This window comes from Lissotriton vulgaris, chromosome 8 (assembly GCF_964263255.1).
Source record: "Lissotriton vulgaris chromosome 8, aLisVul1.2, whole genome shotgun sequence".
NCBI classification, from domain to species: Eukaryota; Metazoa; Chordata; class Amphibia; order Caudata; family Salamandridae; genus Lissotriton; species Lissotriton vulgaris.
The window spans coordinates 78,879,170-78,893,372 of NC_141696.1; the positions used below are offsets into that span (position 1 = coordinate 78,879,170).

The 14,203-nt window shown below is 40.4% G+C and overlaps 1 protein-coding gene across 1 annotated transcript in view; it reads right to left on the reverse strand.

The window, feature by feature from the left end:
• Positions 1 to 780: 780 nt before the first annotated feature.
• CCKBR (cholecystokinin B receptor) overlaps positions 781 to 14,203 on the reverse strand; it is a 318,163-nt gene continuing 304,740 nt past the window's right edge. Inside the window, exon 5 of the mRNA XM_086933722.1 lies at positions 781 to 5,468. Coding sequence (XP_086789848.1) covers positions 4,945 to 5,468 — 524 coding nt within the window. The 3' untranslated portion in view covers positions 781 to 4,944. The remainder of the gene's footprint in view (positions 5,469 to 14,203) is intronic.

Sequence of the window (14,203 nt, forward strand, 5' to 3'; positions counted from 1 at the left end):
TAGTCACAACATAAATCATTTGTTTGTATTGTTATAGTCATTTAAGTAATTCTGGTGGGTTTGCAGCTGATTTTACCTTGCGAAAAATGCTGGCCCTCTCCTGGGATTGATTAACCATGTCTGATACTAAATTGCTTTCTCACATGAGTTTCGTATAGAGCTGCCTTTGCCAGCATTCTGCAGCATATATAGAAGAAAGCAAATCATCATTATTTGATGAAGCAAATCATCATTATTTGATGATTATTTATGTGCACCTTCCTGGACATAAACGATCATTTATATTGTTTTGCTCTTTGTGTGCTGCAGAATGCAGTACACATAGAAAAAGCAAAAACAAGGAGGAATAAAAATATTTCTTCTCGTTGCACTATTCAAACACCTGCTATTGCATGGCGTTAGTTTTTGGTGCTGCCTCAGATGTACACATCCTTGTAAATCTGGCGCAGTGTCAAAAGCAATGGGTGTGTTGCAGTGGAACGCCCACAGCAACATCCATTTCACTCCCCTTTGATGCAAAGTGATACATGTAAAGGGGCTGTATTTACAAGGTGCCATTAAGGCACAAAAAGTGGCTTAACGCTACTTTGTAAATATGGAAAAGGGCATAGAGTCACCAGAATGTCAGTAAAAATGACTTTCAGGAGGCGCTATCCCCTTGAAAATATACCCCACGGTATCTATGAACGTGTTATGTGTTGTCACAAGTGAATACATCAATGAGTACATGCCTCACCACAACACTGGAGATTTAGACATACAACCACCAGAAACAAATGTGTGCTAGTTTTTCTAATCTACCTTTTCAGAAGTGACAAGGCACATTTGGCTCAGAAATGTAAATTTTTCACAGTCAAAGATTGTGTGTGGATTCCCAAAAATTTAGCCGGGCCGACATCCGGATATCAGAGTTTACAATCGTGATCTTACGTGTTAGTGCCATTTTACTCCATTGGGGAAGGTCCGAGTAAAGATGTGCTGTGCATAGCTGTAGATACCAGGGAGAATACTTAACTTAGTTGTAAAGGCATTTCTTTAACTTGAAGTATGTGACTTCCTGTGTACTCCTCTTACAATCTTCTGACCCACTGCAGGAAGTTATTATGGATCAGGTGAAGCAGAGTGCTGAGCCTCTCACATTGAATGATAGCGATACAGTCAACGTGTGATCTGAATGTGTATTTGTGGTTCTGTATTTGGAACAACCCAACAAGGGATGGACGTCAAACCAAAGCCAAAATAGCTCCTCATCTGATCTACACAAATTATGTCACAAAAGAAAGGACCCACATGCTTCGGTTTTAGCTTCTGAAGCTCAAAAGGGGCCTGTGCCTTAGGGTAAATCTTTGATAACCTTTGCCAGAATTCCAATGTCCTCAGCCACATCTTTTCACAGAAACAATTTAAATTCAAGCTTATCTCACTGCCCAATTGTCTAAAGCATCTTTTCAATGATCCAGGTTTGGAATGTGTAACCAGTGCACCTTAGCCCATTACATTAGCGTACTACAAAACCTTCCACAAAGGGTTAACATGATTATCCATCTCACCACTACAGTGCCCATGCACATTTGAAAAGTCGACTGGCATGATCAAGTCAAACATAACACATGAATCCCTTCCTTGAAATATTTCAGAGGTGCCAACTAAAAACAATCAACTATCTGCATAAATTCTCCATATCCCACCATGTGATCCCATGAACATCTCTTCCAACCTATATTTTCAATCTCAACACTGGTTGGTAGAGCCCTCTATCCAAACGCACGTTGACCCTTCAGACCCACATTTCTTTTGTCTTGCTAGAGGAGCAATGCCGCTCTTGCAAAGCTTCATGGATACCAACCATGCTTTGCGTCCTTATGACTAGTGTGAAAGAAGCTGTACACATTGTGCTCCATAATACCACATTTAATTGGGAAGATAAGAACAATAACTACAGCAATGTCTTTGCATCTTACGTAAAAGCCAATGAACAAGGAAAGCATAATTGGAGCTTACAATATGTCTAATAATGTTATAATAAAATTTGCTCACGTGTTCTGGTTGCAACTCTGATATTTGTGATTGCCCTTCCTTTCGATTAGTTTGTATTTGTGTTATAGTGTCTTTTAAGAATGGGAGGCTGTGATGTTTTCTACTTCTTGTACTGGGTAACGTGGGTAGGTTTTTGCTGACTATCATACTCAATCGATTCTCAAGTGTATTGTTACAGACGTAATACTGTGTTAGCCCTACTTACCACCTCAGTGGAACACCATTGGTATAGACTACACCTACCCATCCCCTCTACCTTCTCCACATTATCTGTGAAATCTTCGTCAGTCCAAGTAAGACACCTGATCACTCACTCAGCCATTCACAAACTTCACCATACCAGCACTTCATACATTACCAAGTGGCAGACTTGGTCTCAACTCAGTAGAATTTGCCTCACTATAAACAGTAAATACACAGCTGGCAATATAAAATGCTAAATAATACAACATACAAGGATCACAGCATCAACTGAGGAACAGTCACACTGTCAATTACATCAGCATTTGAAAAAATGTCACAAGAATTAGTAGCCAATGTCTCCACGTGGCAGTCGGATTTGCATCAATGTTGGAGAAAATAATTGATGGAGAAGCCTTCATAAGCTTGACAGGGGCAGATGCTGTATCCTGGTTGAATGTCCTTGACATTTAGCATGTATAATATGTGGATGATTATATGATCATATAAAGCACTGAGATGAGGACGACAGGTCAGCCTTCATAACCACTGGTCAAGCAGAATTCACATGGCTGTGGCCCTTTCATTGTGGAACCTGTTACCATAATGCCTTCAAACCCCCATGTGCTTTTCCAGGAAACTGTGGTTTCAATTCACAAACATGACTGACAAGCACGGTACACTGTATAACTATACGGGTACATGGGATTAGTTACCAAATAACAACTTGCAATGCAACGCTTCCTGGGTGCCATCTGTGTAGAGTTGATCAGGCTGTTTTATGCATCTTTGTCAGTAGTGATTGGGGATTGGTCCAGCACGTGGCATAGCTTACCACTACTTGCTCCTAGACACTACAACCTCCAACAAAAGATGGAAATCTCTGTATCCATTATTGGTGTTTACCAATGTCAAAAGGTTTGCCTAAAGTCACAGGCAATTGGAGATTTAGAACCAGCTGATCAGTTTTGGATTTGTATCTAATGATCCAAATAAATCCGTTAATAAATACCAATAGAGTAAACACATATGTCCATGAATAAGGACAAATGCTCCAGTGATGCAGGAAAATACATTGGACTTTTTTGTAGGAGGCAAAAGGTGTTTCTTTACATGTTCAAGTCTTCAGGAATTATAATGTAGTGTTACACAACAGGTTGAAGTCTTCTCCCACAATGTATTAAAGACACTAATGTCCTTAACTCCTCAAGTCCGCTGTCAGTACTCAAGAGGTTGGCATGTAATCAATGGAACATGTATCTTAAGGAATAACCAGTGTATCCAGAACAGTAGGTAGCGTAGCCTGAAGATATAGTGTGTTGGTGACGTGCCAGTGTAAAGTTGACGGATCTCTCAGCCTGTATGGTTAGGTAGAACAGTGCAGCCTGAATTGTCCAAGGGAACATCTTTCTAGAGAGTTATTCTCAAGGAACAAAGTTTTACACTCTGTAGTCCTATCCAAAATACTGATGGGAAGTATTTTTCTTGGACTGCTGTCTCTTTTTTTCTCAGGGTTTTATTTTAGTCAAACTGGAGCACATATGTCTGAAGGGTCTCTATTTGGCAGACAAGGGCTACAATTCTTATGTGCTGGGCAGTGAGATACTTACAGCCACCAGCAGCTGAGCTGACTTTTGATAAGGGATGTTACTATCATCTGTGCAAGTGATGTCTCTGAGCAGACTTTCCCAGATTGATGTTTTGAAGTTACTGTTAGATGAGAGTTGTCACTGTTGGCTGTGTCCATAGAGGATCACAGGCCGGTTGGCCACATCTTTAAAAATGAGGTGCCCTCGCTGCCCAGTGAGGGATGTTCAAATGTTTTCTGCCATTATAACAAGATATGTTTATAGACAATTTCTTGAAATTGTGTCAAAGTCCAAAATAAAAAAATTAAAATCTAAAACAGGACATCCACCATGACACGTAGACCAGTGTCTCGACAAGAATGGTTACAAAAGTGTACTGATGATCCAGAATGGAAATAGGTGATCATGTCAACAGCACAGTTCCATGCAGCAGAGGATATTTTTACCAGCAGGGACAGAAGATTGCATTTTCAGAAATCGAGATCCCTCTCCCTTCACGGTTTGTGCAGTACAGTTAACGGGGGCAGTGGCTTGACAAAAGCTGAGGTAATAAACAAATATTTATAGGGGACCTTGTTCACTGTTTCCATTTAACTGCATGGACTTCCTTAGTCAACTTGACTTTTCTCTTGATCACCTCTGTGCATATTTCAGCTCCCAGCATGGCTGCACTTGTCTAAACCAAGCAATGTTCTGGAACAGTACCTGCTCTTTTAGCCTTTATGCAGACTGTCCCTTTCGTAGCTTGGTTGTCTTCTCGGCCAGACCTTTGAAGCACTATCAGTGTGAGCTTCCAGTAAGCAGCAAATAGGTTGGACTATCAATATATCTTACAATTAAGTAAAACAGTTCAGAAGGGACCCCAAAAGCACTGGGTGCTCTCAAATACTTGAGCTTTACAGTGAATCAAATTCCCTAGGTCTTTAAGGCTTTAAGGTTTCTTAGGTTAGGTGAAGATGAAGCAATCCGCTTTTTTCTTTAAAAAAGTAAATGAGTCAATAAAATTAACCAAAACAATGTTTGATTGAAAAGCCTCAACAAAACCTGTTCTGATCTTCCGATGTACCTTTAGATGCCTTGTGAACCCATTTATCTTCATGAAGGAACTTCCTTGGCCCCACAGATGAACAGACAGTGCTCAGGCTGGTCCCAGGCTACTGACTGTGGTGTAGCTGAACTTAGACAGCGAGGCACCCGTGACAGCAACATCTTCCTCCGGGTCTCGTAAACGCCGGCATGGTTTAACACAGTTGGCGAAAGTGCCAAAAAAGGCCTTGCGAAAACGCTTGTTCATGAAGCAATATATAAGTGGGTTGACGCAGGCTGAAGTGTAGGAGAGGAGGTGGATGAAAGAGATGGGTGCCCCGGTGAGGGCCTTGAATGCAGACGTCTCATCAAAGGCCTTCCACGTGTTGGCTACGAAGATGGGCATCCAGCAGATGAAGAACATGGCAACGATGACAATGAGCATGCGGATCACCCGCTTCTTGGCAATAAGCTTTGCCTCTGAGTTGTTAATGCGTGCACGATCCAGCTGTGATGCACCACTGGGAGTCAAGGTGGACATTTCCATGGTGTTGCGACGCTTGGTGACTTGGATGTAGCAACCATCGCCTTCATCGCAGGGCATGGGAGTTGTAGTGGTCAATCCATTTTTATGAGCTACAACAAAAAGGAGAAACAGGCAATCACAATCTATGATCATCATAACTAACTATATAACTATTACGATTTATGAATTTATTTTTTTCGTCTTGGTGTTTGCCTTTTTGTAAAGTACAGTTTTAGATTCCTTTGTCATCTTACATTATATCCCAACCGATTTGTGTTAGATGCTATCAGTCAGTATGAAGATTCACTATTGACAAGGCTGTTAACCGATGCTGCTAGTAACAAAATAGAGTAATTATCATGTGCATATGTAGATGTATATAGAATGAACCTACCTAAAAACAATGGAACAATGTTCATTAGAAGGGGGATGCAGTGCAGAAGAACTGGAAGGGCTAAAAGTCAAGAGGCATATCATCACTCAGTTGTGCATTTGTCAAACATACTATTGTGGACGTTTTCCACAATTCAACTAAAATGTGTCTTCATTTTAGTTAGTTTTTATTTTAGTTCAGTCATGCATTAATATAAAGCTATTGCAACTGAAGAGAAATCATTGTGATGTGTTTCAATGTGTTTTTCTGTTTTAGATTAAACTAGGCATCAGGTAGGCCTCAACACCATCTTTGTTAAAATGTCTAGGTATCATGTTTTTCAGTCTGTTTTTATATTTCTCGCTTAACACTACAAGCAGCAAGATGTGCACTGTTTACTTTGTATGACATTGTTCTTGAAGAACTGGCCAGAGGAACACTTTTGCTACTTTCCAAGGCTCTTCCTCCTAGCACACATTAAATTCACAATTATTTTAATTTGTTTATGTCACTAGTTTGTTCTGACACCTCCAGATGACATTAAGTCAGAAGAGACACATCAATATTCATGTAGTGGGTTAGTACTCAGATGGTATGGTTATGTGATGTTTTAAGAAATAAGAAGTAAGATTTGCTATATTAATGAACACACTGTGCTGTCTTTGCAGTTACTCAAGGATTTCCTATGCTGAAAATGAGTACATTAACTGTTGAATTTGGGGACATGCCAGATCTTTTGCGTCTTTACAAGGGATCCTGCTTTATTGTCTAAATATTCACTGCAAATTTGGGACTTAGTATATAATTAATTAATTTTTGACTATTAATGCATTTTTATATAGCTGAACGCCTTCATGTTGATTGATTCCCACGTGTCTGACTGATTCGATGGGATTTCTGCTGCATTTGCATTTTCCTATTTTCTGGATTGCACTTTTACATTTTAATAAACCCTCATGGTGTTCTCTACATTTCTGACCTCAAACTCCAACTTTGAGTCAGTTGTTTCTTATTGACTGCATTAGGAAAATGTTAATTTGAATTTTGTCTCTAAGAACACATTACCTCATATTCCTTGAGGTTAACACAGTCCCCATACTCCCACAAAATTCTGAAGCACTACTGTTCTGTAGATTATCTAAGCAATAGCATCCCCAAACTGATCTTGTGTCTAGGGCTGAATGTATGGAAGACTAGCCATTCCTTCCTTTGCCAATTCCAGGTAATTTCGCCATAGGCGTTCTGAAACTCGGCATGGTCTTCTTGAAAGACAGTTGGATAGCATGGTAGTCAAAGTAACATTAAATGTGATACTATTGTACACACCTTACACCCAACTCCTCTGTTGTGCTTCATTTACTTCTCGGAAATGCCCAGCCATACCACAGAGGCCCAGTCCACAGCCTTGTAATACTTGCTGCTCAACTGCAGTATCCTGCCCCTTTAGTCAACTGTAGTCACTGCTTCTGGCCTGTTTCCTTTCAAAGTCCCTCCCACCATCTTCAGTTTCCTTCCCTCTCCCAGTGCTGCTGTCTTGTTTTCTTTTTTATGTCCATAGCATCCATAGTCACAGCGGCCACTGAGGTGACCCAGGAAGGATGACCATGTTTGCTTCACCTATGTTGAAATGCCTGTATTGAAATGATCCTACACCACTTCATCTGCATCAGCTATATATTGATAATAAAAGTACCTCTTGATTTGCATCCTGTCAACAAACATGATGATTACTCAGTGGAGATGAGGGGTAGGGTTACTTTTTTTGGGGGGGAGTTTTATATAGCGCTACCAGACTTGAAGGTAATGGAGCGCTTTACAATATTTGTCGAATAACAGTTGAGTATACACAGAGTGGAACAATAAACAAGTGGGTGTTGCCAAGCTTACGCTGGTAAGAATTAGCAGGTAAGTCCAAGGTGGATACCCCAAAAGTTGCAAAGCTTGAAATATGACCATTTGATCGAGTAGTCGGCATACATTTAATTCTGCTAAAATAGGGAGGTATCTGCATTGACCTGCAAAAATACTGTGGCCAAAATATCAACTACAGCAATATTATGAATGTAAGTATAAATAGGTATATACAGGTTGGCTATTTTTCACTCTATGTATTCGTACTTTGATTATATTTATACATCTATATGTACTCACATCTTTCTATCTTGCAATGTTTTAATCCCTGATCCGTTTGTCCCAGTACTGGTGGGGCAGTGACCGTCAAATCTGGGTTTAGCGTCTTTTATTCAAATCCCTTTATATGTATATATTCATTTAGGTATGTATTAGTATCTTTGCAATTAAAAACAACTTTGAAATTCACTGAAAAAAACAAAGGTTAAAGGTATTTTATAGTTCGGTAAAAATACCATTTAAAAGAACCAAACCACTGAAATTCAACAGTTATATGTTGTGGAACCCGTTCGAGGACTCATGGGCATGATCCCCACTGAAATACATTGTAGGGAATGCCACATTTTGAAGTTCACTAACCGAATCGCATATAAAGGGTAACAACAGATTTTAGTCCCAATATAAATCGTTTTTGGGGGTATTTTCTGAATTCGGGTGAGTTCTCAGGTGATTCTACCCTGTGAAAAATCCTGGTCCTCTGCTGGGATTTTATGAACTAAGTCTCTCTTGCTATTTTCAAAGAAGTTATTGAGGTGCTTCAAATTTTAAATGAGAACATATTTTTTATAAGTTCACACTAACTTCCTTAGTCAGGTGTGAATAAAGTCTGATAGTCTGAGTAAAACATGTACTTTCAACAGCAGCATCAGCCTGTCATTCAATTCCCTTGTGTTCTACTGCAGCCTTCCGCAGTGTTCTAATGAGCAACTAAAGCGCTAACAGTCTTTATTTATGACATAACTGTGGCGAAACCGGAAGTCAAGTTGATTAAATTACAGCTATAGAGTCGAAAGCATTCTCTACAGATGAGACTGCAGTAAAGGAACAAAATGAGGAGTTTCCTTTTGCCACCGACATTATAGTTAGTGCTCAAATTAAGACTTTTTTTTAAGAGTTCTCAAATATCTTCCTCATCCAAGTAAGTAAAACGTTCTGACATGCAGACCGAAACATGTACGTTCAACATTGGTAGCAGTCAGTCACTTAACTTCTTAGTGATCAACTTCAGCTTTACCGTAGAGTTCGGATGAGCAACAAGAGCACTAACATTCTGTATTTATGACACTAGTGGGGCATACTTGAACGCCATCTTGATGGAGTAAAAACTGAAAAGTCGAAAGCATTTCCTACAGAGGTGGCTACAGTAAAGGAACAAAATGAGGTATTTCTGTTTGCATAGAAATTATGGTTGGTGCTCTAGAAAGCTAAAATGAGGACAAATTGTCTATGAGTTCTCAAATATCTTCCTCAAGCATTTCAGGAGAATGTTCTGCTATACAGAGTGAACATGTACTTTCAACACCAGCCGCAGTCTGTCAGTTAAATCCCTAGTAATCAGCTGCAGTGTCACCACTGAGTTCTAATGAGCAACTAGAGAGCTATCGGTTTGTATTCAAGACAAAAGTGAAAAACTCATGCACACCATTCTGTTAGAATAAGAAAGGTAAAGCATTTCCTGAGGAGCCGACTAAAGTAAATGAGCATTGAGATGTTAATTCAGGCATGAAACCAGCAGGTTAAAAAAGTGAGGCACGGTATGGGTTTTTAGTCATTTGAGCCATGTCATGAATGATGCAGTATTTGAGGTCAGGAGGGATGTATGACGTTACTCTGCATACTTTTACTCCGCATACCGTTACAACGCGACTTTTACAACGCATACCATTACAACGCATAGCGCTTTGAGGTGCTGGATAGTGGTAAGTATAATTTACTATTCTAACTCCAGTCCCCGTGGACCCTAGGGAAGGTGTTGGATAGTAAATTATACTTATTCCCTATCCTAGAGCGCCCCCCAGCGCAATGCGTTGTAATGGTATGCGGAGTAAAAGTTGCGTTGTAATGGTAGTGCGGAGTAAAAGATGCGTTGTAACGGGTGTATACCGTCAGGAGCAGTGCATGATCAGCATGCATTTTATAGTTAATTTACTAACCTATTATTAGCATATTTCCCTGGTTTGTGTTTTTTTAACATTAGTGTGCATCTCATTCTAACTCCTAATTATAATGCCACATTAACCATTGGTGTTTCAATGAGAAAACATCTGAGAGTCACCAATAAACACAGTTAGAGTGCAGTTATAGTTACTAAACAAAAATCTAAGAAAGTACATTTGCCAGTTCTGATCTAGTAAACTTACCACAACTTGAATCGCAGTAATGTAAATTCCATCATTGATGACATCAATGATGACATCTCAAATGACATTGTCCATGATACTGCTGTTGACATTAGTTCTGAATTTTGTAATGATGTGAATGACAAATTTAGATGTTTATATTACATGTATTGTGAGTAAAACCTATTTTGCATAATATGTGGTTTTGCTCCTTGATGTAACAGAGTCATTTAAAAGTAATGAAAAGACTTTTATTTGTATTTGAACATAATAGTGAGCCTCTTCTACAGAAATACTGGAATGTTTGTATAATAGTTACATAGCTGTATGCTACACTTTCTCTGATTATATACTAAGGTAGGTGTATGAGTTTTTTAGGCTACTTTTCTGTTTGCTTATGTATATATTGCATGGTGATAGAGTGATGCATTCTTTATATGTGTTCTTGCTTCCAGTAGTTTAATTGACTGTATTTGTTTGTATTTATCGGTGGCTGTGTGGTCGAACAATTGTAGTGCAGTGTTTATATTGCATTTTAGTGTTTCTTTAAATCATGGTGTGTGCAGTAGTATAGACACCGAGTGTTTTTGCAGCAGTTGAGTTGATAATTATGAAATGTGTTTAATGTGATTGTGCATGTGTGCTACTGAGATAGTGGGTGTGCTTATTTATGTTGTTGTACTCTGTTTTACAACAGTTGTGAACACTTTTTTCCATAAGATTGTAGGGGGTTAATATGTAAAGAAGAGTTATGTTTTTATAGCAGTGAGTACAGGATTATTACATGGTGTATTCATAGGCAAATGAAGAGGATTAATAATTCTGTAAATAGTGTTTTGTAAATTATAACAGTAGTTTAGATGAGACACTCAGCAGAGTATTGGTACCAATGGTTGATGCCATCAAGTATGTCATTTACCATCATAAGTGATGTAATATGTGAGGTTATGAGTAGTACATGAGGAGGGTGCAAGTTATGGTAGGTTTACTGAACCATAACTGGTAAATATCTCTTTTTTAGGTTTCTTTTATAATCATTCCCACACAATTGACGCGTTTTTTTTCTTAAGTATATATGCTAAGATTCATGAAATAGTGTTAGTTGATATTTTGCCCGCTGTGTTTTGGCAGGTCATTATTTGTGTCCTCTAGATTCTGGCATACAAACAGATGCATTGGTGTGGGAACACAATATTGGACACAGTGGTCAGATGCAGAAGGGAAATCTGGAGTTACTCTGGATAGGGTTTGGCAACAGAAACCTCTGTTCATGATGACAATTCTAAATGAGGTACCACAAGAAATGAGTACAGAATCAGAAATACCACAAAAGGGAGCACAAACTTGGGAACTCTTGCAGGGTAACCAGGAAGCAGAAGCTATGTTGGCGTAGAAACAGATATTTGAAATGATGGTAGAGGGGGCTGTTAAGATCCTCATCAATGCGGAAAATAAAACATTTTAGTAGAGAGGGGACAGGAAACCAAGGAATATGAGCTCACCCAGATCCGTGAGCAGACAGGAAGTAATACCTGCTTATCCAGTATTGGGGTATCTTTCATAGATTCACATGCCTGAATCATTCCCCGTCGTCGAGGCGGGAGTCGCACGGTAAAAATATATACAATAGCAGTGCCTAAAAACTTTCTTGTAGTAGGCTGGAAAGCCTGAAGGCCTAGCTCGGCCCAAAACTTAGCAGCCTATCTACCTCATTATGTAAAAAGACCTGAAATAGTAGCCTCAGCCAATCAGCAGTCCTCACCCTCTAGAACCTACCCAGCCCAGGCAGTTCTCCTCAGATTTTCCCAGCACAAGTGAGAATAAGTATCCATAAAAACAGAACTACCCTGCCGGGGAGGGGGGTGGGTGCATGTGAATCTATGAAAGATACCAATACTGGATAACCGTAGTTACAGGTAAGTAACTTGTTTTCTTATCCAGTATTGGGGTATCTTTCATAGATTCACATGCCTGAATCAGAGTAGCAAGCAGTGACATCATGTCTGTCGTTAGAGGAAGGTGGGAGACAAAATAAATCGTATACACCCCCACACAACCTGGAAGGTTATAGAGCACAAATTTGTTTACATAACATATGCATCAAAAACCTTCATAAAGCACATTAAAAAATAGGACAGCGTTTGAAAAGATTAAAACATCATAATGAAATACATATTCTTAACCACATCGCTGCTGTGGTTATTTTTCCCCTGTGCTGCAAATTGCCATTTTGCTGGTGTCATGACGAGCTCAGCTCGTCATCAGCACAGCTCAACTGTGCCTCATGACGAGCTGAGCTCGTCATGAGCATGGAAGGGGTTAAAACAGTCAAAAGAAGGATAAAAGACTATAAAGAGTCTAACCTTATTGAAGAAGATGCTGCAACACCGCTTCCCCAACTGGGGTATCATCCAGATTTGCCAACTACAGACAGTAGTGCTTCGTAAAAGTGTGCACACTTTTCCACATAGCAGCTCGGCAAATGTTCTCCAGCGTCTCTCCAGCGAAGAGGGCCATCGACGCTGACATTGTTCTGGTGGAATGCGCTTTAACCTTTCTTGCTAAAGGTTTGTTAGCTTTGTCATGACAGAAGAGAATCGTAGATGACAACCATCTAGCTATAGTTGCCTTTGTTACAGCCTGACCCAAGGTGGCTTGACCATAAGCAACAAAAAGCTGATTAGATTTGCGTATGTCCTTTGGTTTTTGAAGATAAAACTTTAAACACCGTTTCACATCTAGGGAATGTAAAACTTTCTCCGCCGGAGTTTTAGGATCCGGGAAAAAAGTCTTGAGCTTGACAGGCTGATTGATGTGAAATTGGGTCGGCAACTTTGGGATGAATCTTGGGTTAGTCCTAAGTGTCACAAAGTCTCTGGAGAATTGCAAGAAAGGGTGTGCAATTGTGAAGGCCTGTATCTCACCGACTCTGCGGGCAGAGGTGAGAGCCAGTAAAATCGCCACTTTCCAAGTTAGAAACTTCAGCTCCACTTTATGAATAGGTTCAAAGGGCCTTTTCAGAAGTTGGGACAAAACAATATTGAGAACCTATTCAGGAGGAGGAGGCCGAACTGGAGGAAAAGCTCGGAATAGCCCTTTAAGGAATTGTTTGATCAAAGATGATGAACATAAAGATGCTTTGTTGGAACACTTTCTGAATCTGGATATTGCCGCCAGATGTACCTTAATGGACGAGAAAGCCAGTCCTGTTCTAGCTAAGGACAGCAGATAAGGAAGGACGTCCTCAGGTGGAGCTCGGAGTGGATGAACATTATTTTCTCCACACCAAGAACAGAACCGTTTCAACTTAAAACGATATGTCTTGATGGTACTTTGCGCACGGGCCTGTGATAAGATCGCCCTGCAGTCTGAGGAGATGTTAAGATCCTTGAACTCTAGGAAGTCAGGAGCCAGGCGTGCAAGTGCAGTGACTGAGGATCCGGATGATGGATCTGGCCCCCTTCCCTTGTTAACATTGACACTGTCAGTTTGAGACGAAGTGGGTGCTGCTGAGAGAGTAGAAGAAGTTCCTGAAACCAATACTGCCTTGGCCAACGGGGAGCAATGAGGATGAGAGTGCAATGCTCCCTCTTCATTTTTTGAAGTACTTTCGGTATGAGTGGGATCGGAGGATAAGCGTATGCAAATATCCCGGACCATCTCATCAAAAGGGCCTTTCGCCTTGATCCCTGTTGAGGAAACCTGCTGGCATAAAATAGGCATTTGCTGTTCTGTTGCGTGGCGAACAGATCCAGAGTTGGTGTTCCCCATGTTTGAAAGATCCTTTCCACTTGCTGTTGCTCGAGTTCCCATTCGTGACAGCCCGTGAAAGCCCTGCTGAGGTTGTCGGTTAGAGAGTTCTGAATACCTTGTACATGTTCTGCTCTGAGGGATATGCCATGGAGTATGGCCCATTCCCACATTTCTTGAGCTTCCAATGACAAGGTGAGAGATTTCGTTCCCCCCTGTTTGTTTATATAATACATGCTGGTGGTATTGTCCATGCGCACCAGCACTGACGAATTCGCAATCCTTGGAAGAAAGGCTTGTAGGGATAGAAAGATGGCTTTCAGCTCCAGGCTGTTTATGTGTTTCTTTTGGTACTGACGAGACCATCGCCCTTGAATCTGAAGGTCCTGGAGGTGACCTCCCCAGCCTTCCATGGAAGCGTCTGTTGTAAGGATGAACTCCGGTATGTTGTGGAGAAATGTGAGGCCGGGCG